Genomic DNA, 26,642 nt, shown 5'->3' on the forward strand with positions numbered 1-26,642 from the left:
CAGTTTATGATGAATCAATGAACCAAAACAGTTGTGATCATACATACAGCAATAATATTCAGTATCACTGCAGACCAGTTACAGTGATGGATGTGGATTATAAGATTTTGGCCACAGTTTTGGCAGAGAGGTTGAGTAGTGTTATTGAACACATTTTAAATCCAGGTGAAGGTAAACCACACATTTCTGTACAGGAATGCATTAGTGCTATTCGAAGAGAAGCAGCTGATAAAATTCAGATGCTGATTGTTTCATTAAGAGTAGATGCAGGTTCACTGAAATGGTCTTATTTGTTTTATAGCTTAAGGTTTGTGAAACTACCTGACACATTTACATCAGCATTGAAGCTGTTGTTGACCCAAAGAGATGCAAATATGCAGCACACCAAAACAAGCTCACTGCATTCTCAATTGCATGGTTTGAACGTGGGATGTCCTCTGACTCCTTTACTAATAAGCATTTGTCTTCTCCCTCTTATTCACTCTGTTAACCACGAAAAAAGACACTTGGCACCCGAAATCCAAGGAGGGAAGCCACAGTCAATAATTGACAAAGACAAAGCCGTCATTTTTCTTTCCAATACCAATGAAGCATTAGATAGTTTTGAAAAGATGCTGCAAGATTTTACAGAGACGTCAGGATTTAGAATAAATGAAAGACAATCTGAGGTGTTTACAGCAGACCCCTTTAGATTCAGTTTAGGCAAAGACTGACCTATGGTATATTACTCAAGAGGATGGGAAATGGATTTGGGGGACTTGAGACATTTTAGCTTTGTGCAGTAGACGTTTGGTTTGTTCTGCTAGGTGTTGTTTACAGACCCATCTGCTAAAAGCAAAGAATCTGATTTTTCAAAAATGTTTTATTTTTGTGTACCCTCAAGATTATTTTTAGGAAAAATCTTTTCATTTTTTCAATCTTTATTATTGCTAATATTAGGTATTATTAATTTTCAGCATAATTAGTTTTTTTTACTATTTTGCATTGAGGCAACATTGTACCATAATGAAATCGCATAAGACCATATAAGGCACACTAGATTCTTTAATTTTTTTTAAAGGGTTTGAATTATCTAAATGTATTTGCCTTTTTTCATGATTTTAATGCATTTGTACGAACAGTAATTCACATATTATACCTGCACATATGATTTAATGCAGGAGATGAATTAATACATTTTTACTTTTAAAAGGTATAAAGCACAACTAGCACTGCCAGTTGATAAGAGTGAGGATGAAGTGTCATAGTGACAATCTGGCAGTGAAAGAGGATGAAAATGGAGATTTTGTATGTGCATTGTGATTGTGTACCTGCAGGTATATCAGGGTTGGGCAACTTAGTTCTTGAAAGGCCACTGTGCAAAGTTTAGCTGTGACCGTAAACAAACGTACCTGCAGGTCATATACTAGTAATCCTTAGATATCTAGTAAATTTCACAGTTTTGTGGTACTAAACTGACCCTGGACAATGACCCTCCACGATTCAAGATGTCAATTCCTGGGGTATATGAATGCTTGTAAGATAATGTGTGGGATAAGGTTAAGGTTATTTTTTCTTTACCTTGTTTTACCTTAAAACTACACTGATTGTAATCATATCAAGTTTTAATGTGAATTAAAAAAAAATGATTTGGTGATTCAGTACTTGTGCTCCACAATGCTTGCCAGAGGGTAACAGCTGAAGAAGAAATGTTACTTTAGATTAGATAAGAAATTTTTAATACATTAAAAACTAAATAAATCCGGTTAAGTGTTTGGTTAAAACATTTATGTTTTTGATAAAAATATAAAAGTTTTTGCATTAAATGTCAAATGCTTACATTTTTCTTTTGTGGTACAATGTTGGCTTGAGGCAACAAACTTTAAAATTTTAAATGATTTTAAATATAATAAAAAAATATTATTAGTTTTGTTATAGTATCCAATTACAGGCAGGAATGACATCGCAAATCATTTCCCCCCTCATTGATATCATGGGGCAGTTTCCCAGACAGGGTTTAGATTAATCCAGGACTAGGCCTTAAATACAGTAAAATACTATAAAGTATATTAGGACATTTAAGTCGTTTTTAAACAAACATACCTTACAAAAAACACTACTGGTGTGCATCTTGAGACAAAACAATGACACTGTTATATGTTTTAGCAATATCGCTCGAGTAGGAGTGTGATATAGCTTTATATCATCAAGGCTGTGATTAGGCCAGAGGCCACAGGGCTGAAAAGGAGGAACATAGAAATGTGCACATGCTCCCAGCCTTAAAGCAGGTATTTACATTGAGAGGAGGAGCCTATCTACCTGTTCTTTAGCAGAAAAGCTGTCCAGTCATGTGAGGTTAAAAGTGATGACTATCTGTGATAGTCGTGGCCAAAAACAGGCAGGACAGATGATGATCCAGTGGAAAAAAATTGTTTATTCAATAAGGGAAAATAATCTTCCCATAGCAAAATGACAAACGTCAAAATAAAGGTTAGCAGCCCATGTTGTTATAAGGGCTTGACAACACTGACTCACATTTTAACACAGCACCCCTATAAATACATTTTGACCTCTACCAATTTCCCACAAAAGGTATATATTAAATAATATATGGAAATAATACTTTAATCAATAAACCTTTAAACCATACTGATATTCTCAAAACATACATATTGTATTACAATTAACTCAATACAAAAAACTATCTAAGAAAGAATAAAGTTGTTAATTACTACAAACAAACAAAGAAATAAACTACTTGAAAAGAATAAATGATATCCCCCTCAGAGTCTGAACATGATGGTATAGTCCAACTTCCTCTGGAACAGCATAAAGCCCGGTGCACACTGTGAGATTTCAGCCAGGATTAAGCTGTCTGGGACAAATTTTGAAATCCTAAACGATTTCTGGAATCCCAGGCTAAAATCTGCCGTCTTTGATCGCTAGTTTGACATGTTCACAGACAGCCGATTAATGACCGTTGCGATCAAAATTATCCTCCGACAAAATTCTGGCAGTGTCAGAAATTTTGAGATACAATCCTGCTGTGTGACATCTCCCTACGACAACCGGCAGCTCAATATCCAATAGAAGCACAGAACCCGATGACACAATTAGTGCGGCGACAACAAGAAATCAACGCAGACAAATGTAAAAAAGAACCAGGTAGACTGTACAGCAGGAGGAGAAACTTGTGGAGTTATGGAAACAATAAAGAGTGTTTGTACAACGTGTCATCGCCACTGTACCATGATAGGATAAAAATGAAGCAGCCTGGAGAGAAATCGCGCTGGAAATTCAAATGCCAGGTACTCGTCTCCTTCGTTTTTTCTTCTTTTATGCTCGAGACAAGTCATGATTAAAATGAACAGTAGATGTTGTTTCAGTTTGTTAGCCTTCGCTTCAGCGTGTGTTTTCCCAGCCGTAGTCAATCGATGACGTAAAACTGCGGACGCGTTTGTTTGCGTCCGTCCGATTTTTAAAAGTCTTTAAACTCGTACAGTCTGACATTGATGGAAACTGAGATCATACAGTGTGACATGGACTTAACTACGATATTGGTCGCCCAGTGTGGCAAGCAACAATCCTAAAGGACTTTTTAAAATCGCACAGTGTATACCAGGCTTAAGTTGAGGCTTGAAGCCCCGCCTCTTCCTTTGTTTGCTGGCACATGGAATGTGGCCATTCACTCCACACCAGAACAACAAGACTCAGGTAAAAGAAAAACAGTATTAAGAAACAGTATCAAGAAGTGTGCACCCTTCCATACTCAAGTTCCAATAAACTGTCAACTTTTAACATGTCTTGAGATTGTTAATTTGTATACATGAGGGAATCCAAAAAGCAACAAAATGCAATAAAACTTCAAACTAACTTAAAATTGGTAGAGCTAAATGCTTAAATGTGCAGTGGGCTACGTACCCGTCACACCAGACCTGCAAACTTGTCGCTTTTCGGCGACAATCGCCGTTTTCTTGGTCAATTGGGTCATTCACGTGAATCGCGTAGAACCGGAGAGTTTTTTTGTTGGAGGTGGGGGGGTCGGGAGGCTGCCCTTCATCTGAATGCAATGCGGGCTAGAATTGCCAAACATTATTGGATAATTCTTATAATTGACATTTCTCTGGGCCAATCGGAATCTTAGCACTTGCTATTCTCTGGGCCAATCGGAATCTTAGCACTTCCTTCACAATCTTGAAGACAGCGCGCGCAGTCCTTTGAATGAGACACACCTGTCTACCGTGCGAGTGTGAAGGACACTTTTAACGTTAAGGAACCATCTTATTCGAGGTGAGTCAACTTTTTTGGAGTAAAAACAACAACTATTTGTTTGCTTGATTTAATTAGCGTTAGCTACCGCTTATATTGTATTTTAGGAACGAGTCAACGCCAAGTAATGCACAAACGTAGACCTTTCATAAAGTTTGCCTATGCTTCGAGCAAAATGACTAATGTTAGCTAACTTAGCAAGGACGATTGTTAGCTAGGCTTATCGTTACCCAGGTGCTCTACCCTGAGTTCCGAGATATACGGCTACTACTCGAATTCTGAGCTACCGTTACCCTGAATAACTTATTCATGGTGGCTGTGGTGCGCGCTTGCGCAGGCAGTCATTTGTGATGTGGGTAAATGTGACTGTTTACTCAACAGCTGATGCGAGAGTCATGTTAAAGGAAAACACCACCGTTTTTCAATATTTTACTATGTTCTTACCTCAACTTAGACTAATTAATACATACGTATTTTTTTTCAATGCATGGACTTAATCTTTGTACATCGCGTTGTGAATGTGTTAGGATTTAGCCAGGGGCGTCGCTAGACCCCTTTTACTGGGGCACGTGCCCCAGTGTAAATCTTTTGTGCCCCTGTGTAAATCTCAAGTTTACATTTTAGCAGTTAACTAGTTTATTCCTTTACAAAGACAAAAACGGATGAATATGCAATGTAGTTACCCAATTCACGTTTGAAAAAGCGACGCAGCAGTCGCACTGACGCGTGCACGCCTCAATTCATGTCCGCGTCCGCGCACGGACATGAATGGGTGCGCGGACGCGGACATGAATTGAGGCGAGCACGCGACTGTTTTGCCGTGCGCAGCCGCATACAAAGTACACGCGATGACGAGACTAAAGTAAGTTTCTAAATAATAATGAAAAGTTTCTAAATAATAATGAAAATCTTATTTAAACCCGATCATTGACGCATGTGATGGACATCAGAAATGTTTTGTGCAAAGCAGGAAAAGGGAAGCAAAAATGAGAGATGATGAATTTAAGGGAGTAAAGACACACAACATCTAACCCTGTCAGGGCTTAAACATTAGAGGGAAAATCTCAGGAAAACCTCTGTCAATAGTCAATAAAATTGCATTGTTCACATACAAAAACTGTGTTATACTGTTCTGTATTTTCAGATATGAAATTAATATTTAGTTCACTAGCTCTAGGTCATTACGTAAATAGTTCGCAGTAACTAAGATAGATTTTTTAGTAGCAGTCATAAAATGAAAATATTCTTAAAAATAAAAAAAGAAGTTATTAATCATTGTTATGTAAAATGCAAATGTGCATACATTTTTTTTCTCTCCGGCCATTATTTCCAAACATTTAATGCCTTTAAACATGTTAATAATGTTGTATGTATATATGAAGATGATACTTAAAAAAAATTTAAATAAATGTTTGTCTTTCCCAGTACTTGTTGCAATGTTAGAATAGTGGATTAAGCAAAGGAAATTGTATCTTGCACACCGCAGGCTTTCAGGAAAAAGTAAAAAAAATGGGGGGCCCGTGCCCCAGTAGAGCTTTATGTCTAGCAACGCCCCTGGATTTAGCCTAGCCCCAAGTTACCTGGTAAGCAGTAATTTCTAACAACATAGGGCTATTTAGATAAAACAACCTGGTGAGCTTGTTGTCCTAGGCTAATACACCAACAGCAAATTTCTGTATAATAAAGGATTACATTTTGCATCAAAGTCTGTCATTTAAAATCTTTACATTGTATTGTTAGTTGAATTTACATTATGAACACTTGCACTTTGAGATTGTTTATTCATTGTAAGGAGCCCTACATATAAAATGCATTATTACTATAATTATTGAACAGAAATGTATTTTTGATATTCACAGCATACCAGTCATACAGTGAGACACGTTGTTTTATCATATTAGTCCTATGTATGATAGTTTGCAAGGTTATATTTTAATGATTTTAATTTCCTTTCAGGCAATGGTTCTGGGCACTTTGGGGGAGCACTCACTGCCATTCACAATGGCCCGTCATCGTCAACCTTGCACAGATGCTGGCTGAGGACAAAGTGGCTCTGTCGCACGAAGCTTTCGCGAACATCAGCAAAATATATATATATATTTTTTTCATTTCTGTCTCTTGTTGTTTTTTTTATTTCAGTCTCATGCTTCAAACCCTTCCAGGCGTTTCTGTGAGTTGTAAATAAAAACATTTGTAAAATATTAAATGCGTCGTTCTCCTTAAGCCTCAAGGATGTTTTAACATTGATTTTTGATTAAAGTATGCAGATTTTTAAGTCCTGCTCAGAATCATATTAAAATCACAAAGAAATAAGCAAAGCCCCCCCACCCCCTGCGTGCGCGGGACACTGTCACCTTTTTTACTCTGATGAGTTTGCAGGTCTGCGTCACACTATCATTGATGTAATGTTTATTTGCATCTGATATGAGGTGATAGGAAGTGTCTTTATTGTTGATATATCCTCCAGCAGGTGAAGCATCTCTCTCAGGTGTTGCGTGATCCAGTAAGTATAACAATTTCAAAAATATTTAATATGTAATTTATTGAGTGGCTCAAAACTTTAACTTAATTTATAAGAACTTTGTTATTGTATGGTCAATGTGAAAAACATTTAAAATGATGAAACTTGTAACTTGATGGGATCTGTTGCTATCCAGATCCAGTTCTTCAGGTTCTGCAATTTACTGAATCCCAGCAAGCAACAGCTGTCATTACACTGTCTAGTTTAATTTTTTAGACCTGATATAGTCCCAAAATGTTGCCTTGTTTGCCTACAGTAGAATTCTAGGCTGTGTTTGGATGGCTATTTAAGATCTTTTAAATGCACAATTGCTTGCTGGGATAATTATTTATGAGCCTCACTCTGAAAGCTTATTTAAATTTCACAGCTGGGGTAAGAGATGATTTCAGGATGACTGAAAGTGATGAAAGTCAGAAAATATTAACTGTTCTTTCATGGAACGTAAAAGGTTTTAATCGCAAAAGGTCCAAGGTCCTTCATCAGTTGAGTCTCTTAAATGCAGATGTGGTGTTTCTCCAAGAGACTCATGTGGGTCCAGATAAAATCTATACAACAGGAAGCATCAAGATCGAGTCTTTACAGGGAGATTATGCCATGGCGGCATTCACTGTATTTAAAGGAAGTGCACGTGGAGTGGCTGTGCTCTTTAATAAGAACCTTGACTTAGGCGGTTTCACAGTTGATGGTGATAGCAAAGGAAGATACATCATAATCTCATGTCAGATTTGGGGGCATGATTTTGTGTTTATTAACGTGTATAACTCTAATGATGAAAAAATTAAGTATACTGAGTTCACGTATTTGTCTACCCAAATCCCACCATCGGCTTATCTCATAATTGGTGGGGATTTTAACACCGTAATGAATTCTGATCTCGACAGAACGTCTAATGTAAGAAACCGAAGTCACAGAAAGTCGTTCGAAGCTCTTGGGAGATTTTTTGATACTTTCAACTTGGTCGATGTCTGGAGGTGCGTTTACCCTGAGGGTAAAAGTTTTACGTTTTTTGATGTGAAAGGACAATCTAGACTTGACTATCTTTTTTTACAAAGTCACAAATTAGCAACTGTTACTGCATGTAGCATTCATGAAAGACCACAGTATTTAGATAAAGAACATTACATCTCTGATCACGCACCAATATCAATTCAGATTCAAACAAATGGTCCAAAATGGCAGCTGGATGCTCTATTCCTCAAAGATAAGACATGCATGGAAAAGCTCTCATGTATAATTAAGGAAATTTCAGCAATAAACACCAAAAGAAAAGGTGATCTTTGGCCAGGAGTGAAGATCAGGCTTTTATGCAAGGCATCAGCATTGAAAAAAGAAAAATCAAGATGTTCAAAGAGGATGCAAACCTCTGAACTTCTTCATGAGATGGAATACATGGAGCAGGAAGGTACTGTAGATGAAGTTCTAGATTGTCTGAACTCATTTGCATGTATGAAAATTACTGATATGACATCATAATTACTTTTTTTAGGGTTCAAAGTTTCTGAACCACACACTGAGGCTCATCATACACCAAATCTTCAGAACTTTCTGGATTGTTTACACCAGACTGAAAGATTTGAGGACAGAAAATCAACACTCAGTACTGTTCTTACTGAACCGCTATCAAGGAAAGAGATTCTGGTTGTTATACTCTCACTTCCTGACTGTCTAACTCCAGATGGACTAACAGTGCATTTCTATAAGCACTATGCAAGTATAATCGTTGACCTTCTGCAAGCTTTTTTCAACGAAATCCTTGACCTCCAGCCAAATAAATGCACAGTTTATGATGAATCAATGAACCAAAACAGTTGTGATCATACATACAGCAATAATATTCAGTATCACTGCAGACCAGTTACAGTGATGGATGTGGATTATAAGATTTTGGCCACAGTTTTGGCAGAGAGGTTGAGTAGTGTTATTGAACACATTTTAAATCCAGGTGAAGGTAAACCACACATTTCTGTACAGGAATGCATTAGTGCTATTCGAAGAGAAGCAGCTGATAAAATTCAGATGCTGATTGTTACATTAAGAGTAGATGCAAGTTCACTGAAATGGTCTTATTTGTTTTATAGCTTAAGGTTTGTGAAACTACCTGACACATTTACATCAGCATTGAAGCTGTTGTTGACCCAAAGAGATGCAAATATGCAGCACACCAAAACAAGCTCACTGCATTCTCAATTGCAAGGTTTGAACGTGGGATGTCCTCTGACTCCTTTACTAATAAGCATTTGTCTTCTCCCTCTAATTCACTCTGTTAACCACGAAAAAAGGCACTTGGGACCCGAAATCCAAGGAGGGAAGCCACAGTCAATAATTGACAAAGACAAAGCCGTCATTTTTCTTTCCAACACCAATGAAGCATTAGATAGTTTTGAAAAGATGCTGCAAGATTTTACAGAGACGTCAGGATTTATAATAAATGAAAGACAATCTGAGGTGTTCACAGCAGACCCCTCTAGATTCAGTTTAGGCAAAGACTGACATATATTGTTTAAGGGCATGCTCACACTATCCAAACAGCGCCCGGGCACGTTTGACCCCCAAAACCTGGTTCGTTTGCTCTGTACCATGCCCGGGTGCGGTTTGGTTAATTGCATCCTGGCCGGCCCAAGAGTTTACTTGGGCTCAGGCACAGAACACGCAGTGTGATCACAAATCGTGCCAGCTGTTCAAAAGGAGAGACGTCAATTGCGCGACCACATCACCTTCATCTGCCTTCGTTAAAACTTTCTGATGCGTGCACCAGGTTTTGTTGAATGTCTTAGCTACACATTCGACAGATCAACTAAGCAATTTGATAGGCATGTGAGAGGGCTGTGTGTCATCATGCACCAAACGACTCAGAATAAAAAAACACAGACTTAACGTTACGATGGGCTCCAGTGTTAAGAGAGCGCTTTACTTCCTGTTTTCTCCAAAACAATCGCATCCTTATGATGAACGCGTACCCAGGCTCAAAGTATAGTGTGAGTGCGTGCTTCTAGGGGACTGGAGGACAATCGCACATGGTTTGGTTAGGTATAATATGAGTGTGCCCTAAAAGAATGGGCAATGGATTTGGGGGACTCGAGACATTTTAGCTTTGTGCAGTATACATTGGTTTGTTCTGCTAGATGTTGTTTACAGACCCATCTGCTAAAAGCAAAGAATTTGATTATTCAAAAATGTTTTATTTTTGCATACCCTCAAGAAAAATCTTTTCATTTTCATCTTTATTGTTAATAATAGGTATTAATACATTTTTTGTACTATTTTGTATACATTTAGATACATTTATGTAAAAATATTTTAATGTGATTTTTTATTTCATTTTTGCAAAGATAATAACTGCAGTTTAAACTTTAAGCCAGAAGGGGCTGCACAAGAAACAAAAGCTAAGAGTGCAAGTGAACACAGTTGTTTTGTTGTCACATTGCCAGCAGAAGGCAGCATCAGGAAATGAATGATAAACCAGTTGAGCAGCCTGGTTGTGTTGCTGCGCCTTTGGGTGACGTGGAAGACAAATAAGTGACATAACACTTCCTGCTCATATCCTGCTACAATAGATAATGAAGCGGTTGGGTGTACAGTTGTTTGCAAAGTTGCAGTGACCAAACCTATTTCTTTACTCATACAAAATATCATTTAAAAAGCAGAGGCAGTTGACACATACACTTTGTCTTTGATAATATGAATGCAAAAGGGAAAGTATTTGATGTCAAACACATTTTTAAACAAATGCACCCGGATTTTGTCGAACATCTCTCTGATTCCTGAATCTATATGCTAGCCAGACTCCCAAAATCTGAAAAGGAAAACAATATATTTTTTAATGCAGAATATGGGACAAAATGTATTAATATCAAGGTAATTCTGTCAGCCGTTATATTATGGGCATCATTGTTAGCTTTGGGCAACTTTGTTACATTTGTTTATATGTCACTAAATAAGTAAAATATACTCATTCTGACTCATTGTGTAAAAAATGGAATTGACAAAAACACTTTTTAAGAAACAAAGGACATCTAAGCACAATAGAAAAGCAATGCCCACCTCGGTAAAACTGAAAAACAGGCTGATTCCTCCAACAAAACGCAAAGCATCATCCGCATAGGCTTGGATTATCACTGAACATGGCTCACATGTTAGCTCTTTGAAACAGGCCTGAGGTCAGATAATAAACATAGAATTGAGAACAATATACATTGTACATCAAAAATATATGTGCTGAAATATATATTGAAATATGTTTACTAAAATTTAGTTTTCACCATTTTTTTGGCCATTTTTTATTTTACATTTTTAAAAAAAAAAATACATATATTTTAAAACAATTATATTTACGTCGCATTGAAAGAAAAACTTTGTATATCACTTAACAGGTTTGAAAAAGTTCAAATTAAATATATTTTCAGATGCAAAAATATACTTAGCCTACATATACCTTATACATTTTATAAATGTATTTTTACATTTTGTACATTTTATACATATACTTAATACTTTTTTGAAACATTTTGGCCAGGAAAAATATATTTTTGCTGTATGGGTTGTAAAATTAGAAATGTATTTGTTGTCCCTGAAATACATTTTGAAATCTGTTAATATTTGAAGGTTAAAACTAAAAATATTTTCGAATTAACCCTTTTTACAAAACGTATTTAGCATATATTTAAAAAATATTATTGGCCAGAGAAATTTATTTTTGCCGTATGGAAAATTTAATTGATTACAGCCTTACAACCAAAGATTTGAAATGTAAGTTTAGTATGGGTAAACCAAAAAGTAGTCAACCCTATGTTTACAATAGCTCACTGTATAACTTCATCTCCGGTCACGCTATTTGTTTAAGAGGTGTGAACAGTCTTTCCACTACCGTTTTAGTGTAATTCAGTTGAATTAGGGCCTATACAGTAGTTTATGACCAAACAATGTCAGAAAAATGGTTCTTACTGCTTCACACGTCCCATTTACGTTAACTTGATAGAAGCCACAGCAATCCAATGAATATTCCAAATCCCTCTGCATGGATTCAGATTTATTCCATCCTATCTCCAATAGAAGATTCTGCAGGACAAAGCATTTGAATTTGAAACCACTTTTCTTGAGGAATGAGGAAACTGGTTGAACAAAGTAAGATTGGAATTACAGTACCTGTTGTTCTTTACTGATTGTCAAGCAGGCCCATGATACTGAAAACTGCACAATGAATACCAAGAGAAGTATAATCATGTACTAAAGAGCTGTTAAGGACCTTAATTTCTCTCCAAAGCTGCTGATTATAAATTTAAAGATTTGATAAATGAATAAAATACATAGTTTTAGGGCATTTTATTCTCTCTCCACTAAGAAAATGTTTATAGTATTTAACATTCTGAAAATGTTGCAACTTGCATGGGCAGTGAGATGTTCACACACACAAAACATAATTGTCTATGTGTTTAACTATATACGATATAATATAAAAACAAAAACTTGAATTTATGATTTCTCTGGTTTTGAAGGATACAAAGAACAGGAGAACTTGATGATGCTTCAGAGCTCCACACAAACCCACAATGGCCACAATAAAGAGAAAGAATCCAACTGCAATGACAGCGACCATCACTTTAAAGCTAGTGACCAAACCGAACCATTTGCCCCATGCTGCCACGGCAATCATGAAAAGACTTACCAACTACAAGCAAGAAAACAGATAGAAAGTGTTTGATGTACATCCTTACAAAAGGCTTGACAAATTTAGGAATAAAACTCATATATAAAATCATTTCACTACAAATTAAATTAATAAAATTGGTAAGTACCTTAATGACAAACACATTTGAGTATTACTGTAAATACAAACAAAATATGCAAACTATTATCTACATAAAATAAATATTTATAGACTCACCACATAAATTATGTTCAAGACACAGAGGGCAGTTCTGGAACAAGCAAACCCACCACATGCCATGTTGAATTCTTAGTGTACAATCAAATCATAGTCTGCCTATATCTGTCTAAGCCTGCTTCAAGACAAGGAGAAAACTGTATGTGGAGGCTGTCTAAGATTTGCTCAGGTAGGCAACTTTAACCCTATTGGTCCATTCTTCACCTTTATGCAAATAAGCAAAGTTTTGACAATAGGGACTTGCCTTGTGTACAGTTAGGCCCCATTAAACTTTTTAATATAAAGTATTAAAGCTTTGTATTTGTTATGTCCAGCATTATTATTTTATAGCATTTTAGACTGTAGTACTTTTAAATAAACTAGAAATATAATACATTTGGTAATTAATTGTAATAATTTTATAGGGTCATTTGTAAGTATTTGGACCACTGTTTAGTTACGGTACGATTTTTCCCAAGCCTAAAAACAATGCAATTGTACTTTTAAATTAAATGAATGCGACGCATTTACGCTAAAGTGACTCTTATTTTGAAAAACTTCAGTTCAGAAGAGTAAAACTAGGGGTAAGGGGTACACTAACGCATTTTAAATTTGTTAAACTTTCTTTTAATAGAAAAGAGGAAGTTTTCAAAACAATTCGTAATTACAATTTTTATTTATTATATATAGGTAAAATATTTTAACTAAATGACTGAAGTTTATTACAGTTACGGACACCAATGTAACAATGGACCACCTTGCGTTTTAGAGCAGTTGGTTCAGTCCACTTACCCTGAACAGTCCGTTTACCTGTCAGTCATTCAGTGATCAATCGGTTGCTAACTCTGCACAACAGAGCTGAAATATTAATCAGATTCGTATTATTTATTATTTGTTAAGACGAAAAGCTTCGTAATGTCTGTACCAAAGAAAGGAGATTTAACTGACACAGAAAAAGAGCTGCTTGTGATTATTGCTGCAGGTAATAATAGCACGATGCTAAGTGGCTAACTACATGATTAACAGATTATCAAGCGATCATTTCGTGCATGATCATAATCACATTTAGAGTATATATTTTAAAGTTACTGCCTTATGTTTATAAGTGTATGCATACTGTATATACAACTGTTTGTGACAGATAATGCGTGTTCTAATCAGCTTTTGGTGATGGGTTAATTCTCATCTGTATTACCTAACTTAGTTATATATAAACATACGTTATGTTTGCAAAATGTAAATATAAGTGATTAGTCAAAATACTAACTGGCCAGTTTAAAAATGCTGGTACTGTCTGATGCTATATGGTTGGATGTTTGTAGGTAACGTGCAGGAAGCTTCCAGGTTACTGGGATCTAAAGATGTAAGGGTTAACTGTCTGGATGAGGTAAGAATACGACTAAGTACTTGTCATTTGCTTTTTGGGAATAAAACCGGTTATAAGGCAGTCTCTTGGACACTTTCTTGTTAGTGGTGGTACTTTAAACATCCAATTTTGGGGTAACATTGCATTTACCTCTGTATTAGACCCTGCCTATATATGGTGCACTAGTGTCCTGTCAAAATCAGATGTTTGAGACACTTGTACACCTCCAAAGCAGCTGTCTGGGATTTTGGAGTCTTATCAGTTCTCTGTCCAACCAATATCTGCATACTGTATGTGAAAATATGATCAAAAGTGTTGTGATTTTTACCATTTGTTTTCCAGTATGGCATGACGCCTCTCATGCACGCTGCATATAAAGGGAAGGCAGATATGTGCAAACTGCTGCTTCAACATGGGGCAGACGTCAACTGCAACGAACATGAACACGGCTACACGGCACTCATGTTTGCGGGGCTGTCAGGTTAGAATCAATCCATCTAAAAATATACGTTAACATGACCTGGTACAGATTTTGAGATAACAGTGGGTAATGGCTTTTCACTGTGCTCTGTTTGTAGGTTTTGTTATTGACGGTTTCACGTCTATAATAAAACAATGCTATGAGCCAGATCCACTTAAAATGTTGTTTTGTTGTATAGGGAAGACAGACATTACCTGGATGATGTTGGATGCTGGAGCAGAGACGGATGCGATTAACTCGGTTGGCAGAACAGCTGCACAAATGGCGGCATTTGTTGGTATGTAGATGCAGAGAAGAACATCACTGATTATGAGCATGTTAACATGTACTAAAGTTAGTACTGCTGGATTTAGAGAGGAAAGTTAACACTTCTTAAATGTGTATAAATGTACAGCAAATAAGATGAATGGCTGATATTGTTTCAGGGCAGCATGACTGCGTGACTGTCATTAATAACTTCTTTTCACGGGCGAGGTTGGACTACTACACAAAAGCCCAGGGGCTGGAGAAAGAACCAAAACTCCCCCCGAAACTCTCTGGACCGCTGCACAAAATTATCATGAGTACCAACCTCAACCCTGTAAAGGTATTTTAAGGCTTTTTGGTCGTTCTTACCCTGTCTGTGCCATTACTGAAAAAAACAATGTCAACCAAACGAAAAATGTAACTAAAGTGGTACAACTCAATATTTCTTTGGCTGCAGATAGTAATACTGGTGCAGGAAAACCCTCTGCTGATGGATGTGGAGGCGCTGGAGAAGTGTCGCAAGGTCAGTCAGCATTTGAATAGATTGAGGTGGAGGGACTACCTTCACATTTATACATTTTGAAGACGTATGCATCTGCATTTTATTTTACATTACGAGTATTGAATCCATGAGCTTGATGTGCGCCCGACCAGTTGACCTACAGGAAGCCACGTTTCTTTAAACAACAAAGAAAATGGCATATAACCACTGAAAAACAGCTATTTGGATTTTAGCACATCTTGATTTTTTGCTTATTTGAATTTAATCTCAACCCTATACAAGTGCTGGTCATATAATTAGAATATTGTCTTTATTTATTTCACTAATTTCATTCAAAAAGTGAAAATTGTATATTATATTCATTCTTTACACACAGACTGATACATTTCAAATGCTTATTTTTTTATTTTGATGATTATAAGAAGCACTGACTCCAGCTGCAGTCCACTCTTTCTGAATCTCCCCCACATTTTTTAATAGGTTTCGTTTGACAATCCTTTCTAGATTGCGGTTATCCCTATTGCTTGTACACTTTTTGCTACCACATCTTTTCCTTCCCTTCGCCTCTTTATTAATGTGCTTGGACACAGAGCTCTGTGAACAGCCAGCCTCTTTTGCAATGACCTTTTGTGTCTTGCCCTTCTTGTGCAAGGTGTCAATGGTCATCCCTTGGACAACTGTCAAGTCAGCAGTCTTCCCCATGATTGTGTAGCCTACAGAACTAGATTGAGAGACCATTTAAATGCCTTTGCAGGTGTTTTGAGTTAATTATCTGATTAGAGTGGCACCAGGTGTCTGCAAAATTGAACCTTTCCACAAAAATCCAATTTACTGAGATACTGAATTTCCCTTAGTTGTCAGTTATAATCATCAAAATTAAAAGAAGAAATAATTAGAAATATATGTGTGTAATGAATGAACATAATAAACAAGTTTTACTTTTTGAATGGAATTAGTGAAATAATCAACTTTTTGTTGATATTCTAATTATATGACCAGCACCTGTACTTATGTACTTTTAGGTTTTGGAGCTGATCTGTGAGAAGTGTGTCAAGCAGCAGGAAATGAACGAGGTGTTGGCCATGAAGATGCACTACCTCAGTTGTGTGCTCCAGAAATGCGGCTCTTTTCTCAAAGATCGTCAAGACAAACTTGATAGTCTCATTAAGAGGTAGAGAGATGCAACCAAACCCTTAAATGTATTGTTCAGATTGTTGACCTGTATTGAATAACTCAAGTTGAATTGACTGTGTTACAAAGGAACTGAACGTGTGTTATACTTCGATTTCTTTGTGGTTCGTTTCTCAGTCTTCTGAAAGGCAGAGACGGTGACGGATTCCCGGTATTCCAGGAGAAGTTCATTCGGGAATGCATCAGAAAATTTCCGTACTGTGATGCCACACTATTGCAACAGCTTGTGCGGAGTATAGCTCCTGTGGAGATTGTGAGTAAACTTTACTGTGACCCCAGATTGCTTATCATCATCATCATCTGTGGTATGTCATGTGGAAGTCTCACCAATGCTCGTCCAACAGGGGAATGACCCTACAGCTCTGTCAGTGCTCACCCAGGCCATTACGGGGCAGGTGGGCTTTATGGATGCAGACTTCTGCACCTCCTGTGGGGAGAAGGGAGCGGAAAAGCGATGCTCCATTTGCAAAATGGTATATATAATATGCTGCAGTATTTGTTAAATGTATTCTTAAGTAAATGAAATATATGCTGTTTTTTTCTGGAGGGGGGCCAGGTTCTTGAATTGCATTTTGTAGCCATTTTTAAAAGCATCTTTGTTTATTTTTAGGTCATCTACTGTAACCAAGCTTGCCAGAAGCTGCACTGGTTCGCGCATAAAAAGATCTGTAAGATGTTACAGGAACAGAGAGAGAAACATGAAGCTGACTCAGCCTCTCGACTACAGAAATCACCCAAAGGTGTACAAATCAAATTTACCTTCATTTGTTTAATTATGACATGTACATAAGTATTAACTAGGATTGTTTGGACACACCAATGTAATGCCATGGAGCACCAAGCAGAGTAGAGCATAATGTTCAAAATTAATGGCACCATATTGATTTGGGTCTATCATGAAGGGTTTTATATTATTATATTTTTTCACATATAACACGACTGCTAGCAGAAATGTGTGCAAGGTGAAGCAATGGAGGTATAACGTAATTTTTCTCTTCTAAAGCCGAGGGGAAGCCTTTGGAGGAGACTATGGAAGATCTCTCCGTCAGTCAGAATGAGACCAACACCCCTTCGGATAACCAGACCGAGGAAGTGAACTCGGATACAGTCTCTCTTAATGTAGCCTGAGCGATGAAGATTTTGACCTGTAGACATGGATTCAAACCAGCGACTGTCTTCATCGTCATCATCAGAGATCCATCTAAGCCAAAGGAGAGCACATCCACGATGTGTGTAGTCCAAAGGTACCGAGAACCTTCTTTATGGAAGATGTTATCCTGAAGCACAGAACATGGGATGCACACAAATGCACAAGATGAAGGGATCATGAGAGACAATTTAACATTTAAGTTGAAAATATTTGTATTTATGTTTGTGAAAATTATAGTGATTTAGTATCGAGTGCTTCAGGAAAGATATTGTAATATATTGCTACAAGACATCGAAGCCTATGCCTTAATTTTCAGTCTGTTATAAATTAAGTTAACTGTTGTTACCCTTTTTTTTTGATAAACATATACCAGATTTCTTACAGCTGTTACAAAAATGCCTAACTTAAACACACTCGGTAGTCTTGAGAATGTTTATTGACATCCAAATGACGGCGTGAGAGGCGTCTGCTGTTTTTCAACTCGCTGGCCTTGTCAAATTAGCGGTTAGACAAAGGTGTCCGTTGTGCACGCAAGAGTGATGGTGAAACCGACAGCGGGGTTCTGGATCTCGTCTTAGGTTGACAGTTAGTATGTCAGCTGCCGGTTCGATCGAGGCTTTACTTGGTTCCACTGTGCCATTCTGGTTCCACTCCAGTCCATAATCCTGACCTGTACGATGGACTTTTGAGTCAGTGTGATCACTGATGGCTTTTCTGTGCTATCAGAAAAGCAACTAAAGAAAAAACACAGATGCCTGTTATATTTTTTTATAACATTTGACTCAAAATCGAAACATCCATGTAGCACTGACGTTGTACACCTGTTCCTTGCACCATGTTGACCTGCAATAATAAAATTATAATAATCTGTTAAACTTCACATTCTGTGATTCTACAAATGCTGGAATTGAATTATTAGTAACTAGTTACTAATAGAGCTACTTTGTATTACTTGCTGGTTTCTTGACTTTATAGTTTTTTCTTCCTGCAGGGGGCGGTAGTGCTCGCCTGCCAAAGGCAATTGAATCCAACACCCTCTGTCTTTCTGTGCTTAACATCTTAAATGCCTCCTTTCTCTCCTCCAGCTTCACCTCTGCCAAAACATATAATAAGTTTTAATGACATTGGGTTTGTGTAGTGTATAGCAACAATAAAATCTAAAAATTAGGTTGGTTTATTATTAGTTTAAAAGCCATGTAATGTCAATTTGCTTTTACTTAAAAGAACAAAATACGACTTTTATGGATGCCAACCTTTTCTGTCTAACAACTGCAGAGATGGTAAATGATAGAGCACATATTGGCGATATTCAGGATATTGTGTGAAGGGGTTCAGATATAAAGCTGAAACAGAAGATGAATTATTTTAGTATATCTGTAATGATGCATCATATTTGTTATGCATTTTAAAAACCTTTAATGATCTTTTTTAATATAAAGAAAGATTTAATAAAACATCAGTCTGTGTTTTATAAATGAATAATAGCAAAATAGTATATGTGACCCTCTCTGTCAAATCCAGCCTAAAGTCTTATAATCTAATCATGAGATTTTGAGCATCAAAGTTTAATTTCAATCTTAGTTAATATTAAAGCTATCAAGATTATGTATTCACAGATTGTTCTTTACATTATGTCGAGTGATTTATGTAGATAACAGGGTCACATACAGGTATTTGTTTTCCCTTTATTTAGAAATATTCAAGATACTTTTAATCTGGATTTGTGTACTGTAGATTTCTGAATGGCACGGTCATATGAAATATTGCAGCTCACAGAGAGTATGAAGGTCCTGCATGTTCTTTAGCTCTTCTACAGTCTCGTCCAAAAACTTCATCTGATTATTGTGCAGGAGCAACACACACAGACAGCTCAGGTGTCTAAGCGCTCCTTCATGTGCATGTTTATTGCATACAAAAAGACATGTAAGAACAATACACTTAAAATAAATATAAAACATAACTATTACATAGAAAAAATACATGGGCATGTTTGGAGATTGGGTTTGTGAATATCAACAAAAGCTATGGCAGGGTTACCTGATATAGAGATGAGATCATTGTTTTGCAGATAGAGTTCAGTCAGGCAACAGTTAAATGAAGTTCTGCAGATGTCTCTGATCTAAAAAGTTATGTAGATGGTATTTATTTGATCACATCAGTTACCTAATGATTATAATGTTTCAATGCTTTAATATGATTTATTTTAGTTTTGCCATGAATTAGATTATTTTATGTATTGACCAAGCAAACTAACCTTGTTATTGTTGAGCCACACACATCTCAGCATTGAAAACTTTGATAAATCAGGTACAAAACTGAGCCCTCTATAATGAGAAAAGAAAGGAAAATTGTGTGTATTATGTATATGCATAACATTATATTGTTTGCAAACATCTTATTAACAAAGCACATAATTATATATATATTTTTTTCTGCCATAGTACATCACCTTCTGGTGAGATTAAGTTGTCTCACATCGATGTCAAGCTTAATCTTAAAAGTTTGCTGTGGGAAAAACAACAAAGTGTGCTGTTCATTGAGCAAAGGTGGAAGCCTAAATTAAGTCTACATAACTAGACAGAAGCTACATTTTACTTTATTGCCAATCACAACGTAGTCAACAAGACAGTAACAACTGACATTAACACTACAATACTGCACAAGTAACAATTTTATAAACAATTTAATTACAAACAATTTAATACAAATATATGATTAGGCTATAATAAAACAAGTGTAAAAATTATTACAAATAACAAAAAAAAAACGTCTACAGAAAGCAAACAACCTCTCCGCGCAACTCCATGTCTGATGACGCTCACCGGTTGCTAAGAGACGCACTTTACACTTGTTTGATTGATGGCCAATCACAGTGAAGCAGATCATCTGAGCGCGTGATGGACAGGTGAGACGCACACCGTCTAATTTAATCTAACCATCTAATCTGAAACTTTAACCTAACAATAATCCAGAATTAAACTGACTTTCTTGATTATTTGCAACGTTTTGAAGTATTGGCTCTACTTGTCCATCAGGGGGCAGAGTTTTTCTTATAAATGTAACAGGAAAAATCATTTGCAGGAAATTTTGTTGTCATTGATTTGTTGTCTGCTTGCTTTATAAATCTTTGAGATTCGAGTGTCATTCATTGTGACGGATAACCGCGATTAATCTGCAGTTAATCTGTTTGAATGTCCTATTATATAGAGAGCACTGCTTTTAATCAGCCCTATCATCAATCAATCAACAAATCAGTCAATCAGTTAAAATAATAACAATTTACCCAAAGATTATTTGCTTTTATACAATAAATCTAATAAGTTTGCCAGACACATTTAACGTTCCAACCTTTTTTGTAAATATTTAACAATGTATTACTTTTTAATTATTACTTTTCATTTCATCATCAAAAATGATTTACTGTATTTTTACTGTAATTATTAGCCTACATTAATTGTCTGTAACAAGTTTACTTATATAAAGTGAGTATTTAACTAAACAAATATCTCTTAGTGAACCATGGAGCTCTCAGGGAATCCAGTAGTAAACCATTCATGTCTCCCTAGATGCAGGACCAGATGGGTAAGGTTTAGCAGAGAAACTGGGCTTGTTTAAAAATTCCGCTCACCTGAGTCGTTGCCAAAACTGGAGGCGGGAGCATGTACTATATATAACCCAAGACGTGATAGTGACCGAAGTATTCATTCAAGACTCTTCACTTCTGCTTGCACCCGGCTGTGGTTTAGCCCATTTTACGTCACCATGTACATTAGCGCACCTGAGTCGTGTAATTTAATGTTTTTATTTTGCTTTTTAATAAGAAGTGGTCTGACTTTAAAGAATGATGCTACGGAGATGTTTTACTCTCATGTGGTCAGTCCGCCTGAGGATGCTCAGAACGCGTCTCTGAATCGCGCGCGCACCGGCGGCAGAGGTCTCACAGCGCACGAGAGAGGCGGTGAGTTCATCATTCATTGCGTTTCATTTAATTATTTTGCAGCTAAGGATGCATTTATAAATGATTTTCACCTTTTAAACAGTTGTGATCTGATTTAGAGAAACAATGAGCAGTTTGCATTCCAATGCTTTAAAGTTGAGCCTCAATGAAAACTAAATCTTTTCATTGCTTGACACACCAGTAATTCTCCAAATATTGAAAACTTCTTGTTTTCACGTTTAGTTTTCTATTTTTTTTATTAGATGACTCCTAAACACAGAAATGATTACAAAATGATTACATTTTTTAGCACATTAATAATGCATTTGGCAGAAAATTTAATCCAAAGCCACTTACAATGCATTTGAACTATATATTATCATTATGTGCATGTATTCCCTAGGATCGAACCCGTGAGCTTTGCGTTGCTAACAATGTCATATGGTGAACCCCAACCGTGGGGTTAAATTTCCCTTGAAAATGTCCATGTTTGACTGAACCATGTTTTGAAACGACCCAGCATTTTGGGTTGAAACAACCCAGCATAGTTTAAATTAAATCCACCGGTTGTCTCCATTTATTACCCAACCATAAATTAAAACAACCCAACATTTTTAGACTACAAGTTAGCTGCAGGAACACAAGATGCCTTAATCCGCGCACACACAGGAACAAAAAGTTAACCATGCATTTTTAAGTTAAAGAGATGGCATAATACTCAAAATAGAAATGATATGGATTAGATGCAATGTTGACTCACAACCGCACCGAGCAGAAAAGATAAAAGGATGAGGAGCACAATGCCTGCTGAGGGAATCCTGTCAGATTTGGAGAATGCAGGGGGAGCTAAGTTATTCCGGAAGCCTGTAGTAGGAGCCCTGTTTGTTTTGAACTGCTGTAACTTGAAGTGGGAAGGAAGAAAATGGCCCTCCACTCCCCATTCATCACGTCCTGTCATGGAAAGGGGGGCACATTGTAACTGAGGTGTGTTGCTGCACACCGCTGAATGGGTCTTGGCTTGAGTTACGCTGACAAGAGACGTAGCTTGGAGGCAAAACAATACTGACGGTATAGCCAGCAGCATCAGCTAAATCCAACAATAAAAGCCTCTGAGTCGTCATTCATCTGTACACTAAACCATTTCCTCTCAAAAAAGGGCAGGTGTAGGTGGGGTCCTGAAATAAAGCAAACAAAGTGCCTCCTACACAAGTGTTTCCCAAGCTTTTTTGTTTTAGGAACCCCCACCAGTAAAGCCAATGCATGAGCACTCAACCTAAAATGTGCTCTTTTTAACACATAAGGGTTTCGTTTAAAAGAAACAGAAAGTTTCACATGTTTTTTGTTAAACATGAAAACAAACATAGATTGTTTAGTTATTTTTTACATTTGTTTTACAGAACGAGTCCCAGTTGGCTGCAGAGAGCTGCGATCAACAAAGTACATTTCAGATGGCCAGTGCACCAGCATAAACCCGGTTAAGGAGCTGGTGTGCACAGGACAGTGTCTTCCTGCTCAGATGCTGCCCAACTGGATCGGTGGATACGGCAGAAAGGTCTGGAATCGCAGAAACAGTCAGGACTGGCGCTGCGTGAACGACAAGACCAGGACTCAGCGGATTCAGCTCCAGTGCCAGGATGGGACCACCAGAACCTACAAGATCACAGTGGTGACCTCTTGCAAATGCAAAAGATACTCACGGCAGCACAACGAATCAGGAAACAAGTCTGAGGGATATACTCCGATAAACAGCCAGATGAGAAACCCTAAAGCCAAAAGAGGAACTAGAATAGGAAGCTAGACTGGCTTGAGTTAAATTGACAGAAACTAGATTTTAAACAAATGTATATGAGCTTGTGATGTCAGCTCACAGGAGGAACTGGGGGCAATAAGAGGCTCTTTAGGTTTCTTTGAGTTGCTTTTGAGAGCAAGTGCAAGTCTTTGACTTCACTACGAAACTACCAGTGCACTGCAGACATTGGAAAAATGAGAAAAGACTAAAACTCATCACCAACAAAATCATATCAACACGCAGCCTACAGTATATGCGACCCTGTGCCATGAGAATGTCAAAGAGATAATAATGGAACAAAAAGCAAGCTTTGTAATTTTAATTGTTTTATCATCACTGCCAGTGTGATCTACAGTGGATTACAAATCGCTATTGTATGTATATGTGCCAATGATATATATAGATATGTGCAGGTCTCAACCCTGAAACTGAATATTTGTATATATATTTACATGCTTGTGTACGTACTTGTTTTGCAGGAACTGTGTGTGTTACAAATGTTATATTTTGATGTATAAGTTGATGTAATATATATTTGCCATGACTCTGACTTTGAACTTTGTTTCTAGTTGCAAGCAAGCATATTCAGACAATATATTGCACTATAGCGACAATGTTCATATTGGTTGTTATGATCTAAAAACATTAAAAAGTAAAGATTTTAAAATGCCTCAGTTATTGATTGTTATTGATATCTGGATTAGTGATAAACTGTCTGTGACCTCTAACCAGTTATAATACATGCAATAACAATATAGCCAATTGTTTATACACATTTTGACCATATGACAAAATGCAACATAAAAATATATTGTTATATATATATATATATATATATATATATATATATATATATATATATATATATATATATATATATATATACACACACACACACATAGTTGGTTTGTTTTGATTTAAGCAGTCATAACTAAAAGCTAAGTATAAAAACACGAAAACTAAAACGGATTATCTCGTTTTGGAACCAAACTATTCACACATAAATTTAAATAATACTAAAAAAATTAAAACTAGGACCATTTATACTTAATGCAATAATCGAAATGAAATCTATCAAACTTGTAGACTCATCGTCATTGGCTGAATACAGTGTCAGTTTGCAACGCCATTGTGTTAGTAACGGCAAATCTGCAGCAATTTTGCGCGAAACGATCAATAAACCGCGCTAACACCCGAGGATGTCAAAGCATATCGCCGGTTAACAGGTTTTTTTTCCCGATGAGCGAGGTCGGTGCATGTGTGAGGAAGTTAAAAACGTGGGAAAATGCAGGAAGAGAGCGCTTCTCCCAGCGCCAGGCCTTTTGATCCCGGCTGTCCGCTTACACGGGACACCGAGCAGAGCGGAGACAGAGCCGGCAGAGCTGCGGTGGATTTCCCGGTAGCCGTGGTTCTGCCAGCCGGGGGCTGCGGGGAGCGAATGGGGCTGCCAACACCAAAACAATTCTGCCCGATTCTTAACAGACCTCTGATCAGCTACACCATTCAAGCCTTTGAGAGGTGAGACAGTTCAGCTCACTAAACCCATTTTTATTGTAATACCTGTAATTACGTGATAAATGACAAGCAAATAGCCCAGTAATAGATCATTGCGCTTGTCACAGAGACGTGGCTTAGTTTGGAAAGATGACTTCTTTTCTCCCCAGGTATACAGGCAGTAGTCCAAGATCGCCTACTACTGCATGTAGACCTTTGCATTTCTCTTAAGAACATCTGCAGATGCTGCAAAACTTGGACGGGGTTAAAAGCACCTGACATATTTAATAAATTGCTTTGAATAGCATAGTTATATTATTTTTCACGAATTAAAGCAACAACAAGTTAAATCTGCTGTTAAGTATATTTAAAAAAAATATTTTCTACCTGGCAGATATCACAGCTGCGATCTTACACGTGTTTCTGTGACAGTCGGCACTGTTAGCCAATCAGAAAACTTGAAGGCGGGTCTCTTCCAATAGCGAGAATTTGGGGCGGGGCTATTTGTTTCCAAATACAGTTTTGTTTTTATCTTATTTATTTTTAATTGGATATTCATATAAATTTCACATACAAAAGTTTAGTTTATTTAGTTATAGAACATTTAAAACAACAGGCGTTGAAACCAAAGTGCTCAATGTAAAGCGGCTGAATTTTTTGTGTAATATTTTCTACTTGACAGAAATGATTGCTGAGGCGCACACGTGTTTCTGTGACAGTCGGCACTGTTAGCAAATCAGAAAGCAGCGTCTCTCTGTCTGTGTAGCGTGAACCATAGACCTTATATACGTAGACGCCGCATGACATGCTGTAACGTAATCCACCGTCGCCGCCATATTGATATGCCCTGCGTCCCAAACCGCATACTTTCATACTATATAGTAGGCGAAAAGCACTACTTTTCGTACTCTTTGTGTAACCAAACCGTGTGAAAATCCAGTAAAAATTCTGGCAGTTTATGATTATTGTAGTTGGGAGATACACCTCCTTCAGTAGAAATAAATGCAGAGGGGCACATTGGGGACCCATCCAAGATGGTGGCCGCGCTGATACGTCAGCTCCAATAGGCAGCATCATTCCCCTGCAAACACGTGTATGTGGGGCCCATATGGGTTACACATGGGCTAGCTGGGTACAGAGTGGGCATGGGCTCCAAATGGGCATATTATCTGGGGCCCATCTGGGCTGAACCAAGTGGGTCCCACATGGGCAAACCCAGGTGGGCTCCCCATGTGGGACCCACTTGGTTTAGTAATGGGAAAGGGGTACATGGGCTGGAAATGGGCTACTGATTCAGTTTAACAAGAATTGCAAACTGTAAATCCCAAAGTTTAATTACATGAGTAGATAGTACAAATATGGTCTTAATTTATTTTAATATATACATATACTTAATATAAATATAATATAATTAATTAAACTTAATGCACAAATATATGTTTTGTTATTTCGCCACTTTAACACAATACTTTGATCTAATCAAAAAGTCAATTTTACCCAATTTTGTGCAATTTAAAAGCATAAAGAGCTTGCAGATACAGAGAAATAAAGGCTAAAAAATACATTTGAGAGTTTACAAAACTGCAGGATGGATCTCGCGAGATTTTATACAGCAATACCCATCCCCCACCCCTCTTTGAATCTCGCGGGCGCCATGATGACACTCACTGCCATTCTGCTGCAATTTTCCGGAGGAGACTTTCACTGTCAGTGTATTCAAGGTAAGAACCGAATAATTGCATACAATATATAAAAAAATTCGATTTTAATCAAAATACATTGTTTTTAAAGCATAATATTTAACAAAACATGTACTTGTCAAGTTAGAATTTCAGTTAGATATCCAGTTCCCTAGTT

General features: G+C 37.1%; 4 protein-coding genes across 5 annotated transcripts; 2 read left to right on the forward strand and 2 right to left on the reverse strand.

Moving 5' to 3' along the window:
• Positions 1-10,064: 10,064 nt before the first annotated feature.
• LOC135770375 (tetraspanin-13) lies at positions 10,065-12,803 on the reverse strand. The gene is made up of 6 exons (XM_065280077.1): positions 12,651-12,803; positions 12,267-12,434; positions 11,912-11,992; positions 11,711-11,824; positions 10,811-10,921; positions 10,065-10,562 (listed from the first exon to the last, which is right to left on the reverse strand). The coding sequence occupies exons 1-6, from the start codon at positions 12,711-12,713 to the stop codon at positions 10,488-10,490; spliced, it is 612 nt and encodes a 203-aa protein (XP_065136149.1). The 5' UTR covers positions 12,714-12,803; the 3' UTR covers positions 10,065-10,487.
• Positions 12,804-13,418: 615 nt separating this feature from the next.
• Positions 13,419-18,146, forward strand: LOC135770865 (ankyrin repeat and MYND domain-containing protein 2). The gene is made up of 11 exons (XM_065280740.2): positions 13,419-13,611; positions 13,952-14,016; positions 14,338-14,476; positions 14,655-14,753; positions 14,902-15,062; positions 15,180-15,245; positions 16,247-16,395; positions 16,533-16,668; positions 16,760-16,888; positions 17,026-17,155; positions 17,419-18,146. Exons 1-11 carry the CDS (start codon positions 13,545-13,547, stop codon positions 17,541-17,543), a joined length of 1,266 nt encoding a protein of 421 aa, XP_065136812.1. The 5' UTR covers positions 13,419-13,544; the 3' UTR covers positions 17,544-18,146.
• Positions 18,147-18,149: 3 nt separating this feature from the next.
• LOC135770866 (leucine-rich repeat-containing protein 72) lies at positions 18,150-25,227 on the reverse strand. 2 transcript variants are annotated; one of them, XM_065280742.2, is made up of 9 exons: positions 25,173-25,227; positions 20,015-20,070; positions 19,820-19,889; positions 19,603-19,684; positions 19,340-19,453; positions 18,819-18,908; positions 18,518-18,658; positions 18,378-18,408; positions 18,150-18,299 (listed from the first exon to the last, which is right to left on the reverse strand). In XM_065280742.2, the coding sequence occupies exons 3-9, from the start codon at positions 19,850-19,852 to the stop codon at positions 18,152-18,154; spliced, it is 639 nt and encodes a 212-aa protein (XP_065136814.1). In that variant the 5' UTR covers positions 19,853-19,889; positions 20,015-20,070; positions 25,173-25,227; the 3' UTR covers positions 18,150-18,151. The 2 variants fall into 2 exon arrangements, with proteins under 2 accessions (XP_065136814.1, XP_065136813.1); XM_065280741.2 differs by having other exon boundaries at positions 18,150-18,408.
• LOC141282457 (sclerostin domain-containing protein 1-like) lies at positions 21,169-23,968 on the forward strand. The gene is made up of 2 exons (XM_073815431.1): positions 21,169-21,523; positions 22,900-23,968. The coding sequence occupies exons 1-2, from the start codon at positions 21,328-21,330 to the stop codon at positions 23,298-23,300; spliced, it is 597 nt and encodes a 198-aa protein (XP_073671532.1). The 5' UTR covers positions 21,169-21,327; the 3' UTR covers positions 23,301-23,968.
• Positions 25,228-26,642: the final 1,415 nt, after the last annotated feature.

This window comes from Paramisgurnus dabryanus, chromosome 8, assembly GCF_030506205.2.
Source record: "Paramisgurnus dabryanus chromosome 8, PD_genome_1.1, whole genome shotgun sequence".
In the NCBI taxonomy this organism is placed as follows: Eukaryota; Metazoa; Chordata; class Actinopteri; order Cypriniformes; family Cobitidae; genus Paramisgurnus; species Paramisgurnus dabryanus.

Excerpts from the sequence above, each read along its gene's own strand:
- LOC135770375 (XM_065280077.1), bottom strand. The coding sequence starts at position 12,713 with ATGGCATGTGGTGGGTTTGCTTGTTCCAGAACTGCCCTCTGTGTCTTG. Across the intron at positions 11,993-12,266 it reads ATCAAGTTCTCCTGTTCTTT|TACATGATTATACTTCTCTT; the intron begins GTATCCTTCAAA and ends ACAGCTCTTTAG. Across the intron at positions 10,922-11,710 it reads TAAATGGGACGTGTGAAGCA|GCCTGTTTCAAAGAGCTAAC; the intron begins GTAAGAACCATT and ends ATCTGACCTCAG.
- LOC135770865 (XM_065280740.2), top strand. The coding sequence starts at position 13,545 with ATGTCTGTACCAAAGAAAGGAGATTTAACTGACACAGAAAAAGAGCTG. Across the intron at positions 13,612-13,951 it reads GCTTGTGATTATTGCTGCAG|GTAACGTGCAGGAAGCTTCC; the intron begins GTAATAATAGCA and ends GGATGTTTGTAG. Across the intron at positions 16,889-17,025 it reads GATGCTCCATTTGCAAAATG|GTCATCTACTGTAACCAAGC; the intron begins GTATATATAATA and ends GTTTATTTTTAG.
- LOC135770866 (XM_065280741.2), bottom strand. The coding sequence starts at position 19,852 with ATGCTGAGATGTGTGTGGCTCAACAATAACAAG. Across the intron at positions 18,909-19,339 it reads GCAGGACCTTCATACTCTCT|CTTTATATCTGAACCCCTTC; the intron begins GTGAGCTGCAAT and ends CTTCTGTTTCAG. Across the intron at positions 18,659-18,818 it reads GCAGTTGTTAGACAGAAAAG|AGGTGAAGCTGGAGGAGAGA; the intron begins GTTGGCATCCAT and ends ATGTTTTGGCAG.
- LOC141282457 (XM_073815431.1), top strand. The coding sequence starts at position 21,328 with ATGTACATTAGCGCACCTGAGTCGTGTAATTTAATGTTTTTATTTTGC. Across the intron at positions 21,524-22,899 it reads CACAGCGCACGAGAGAGGCG|AACGAGTCCCAGTTGGCTGC; the intron begins GTGAGTTCATCA and ends TTTGTTTTACAG.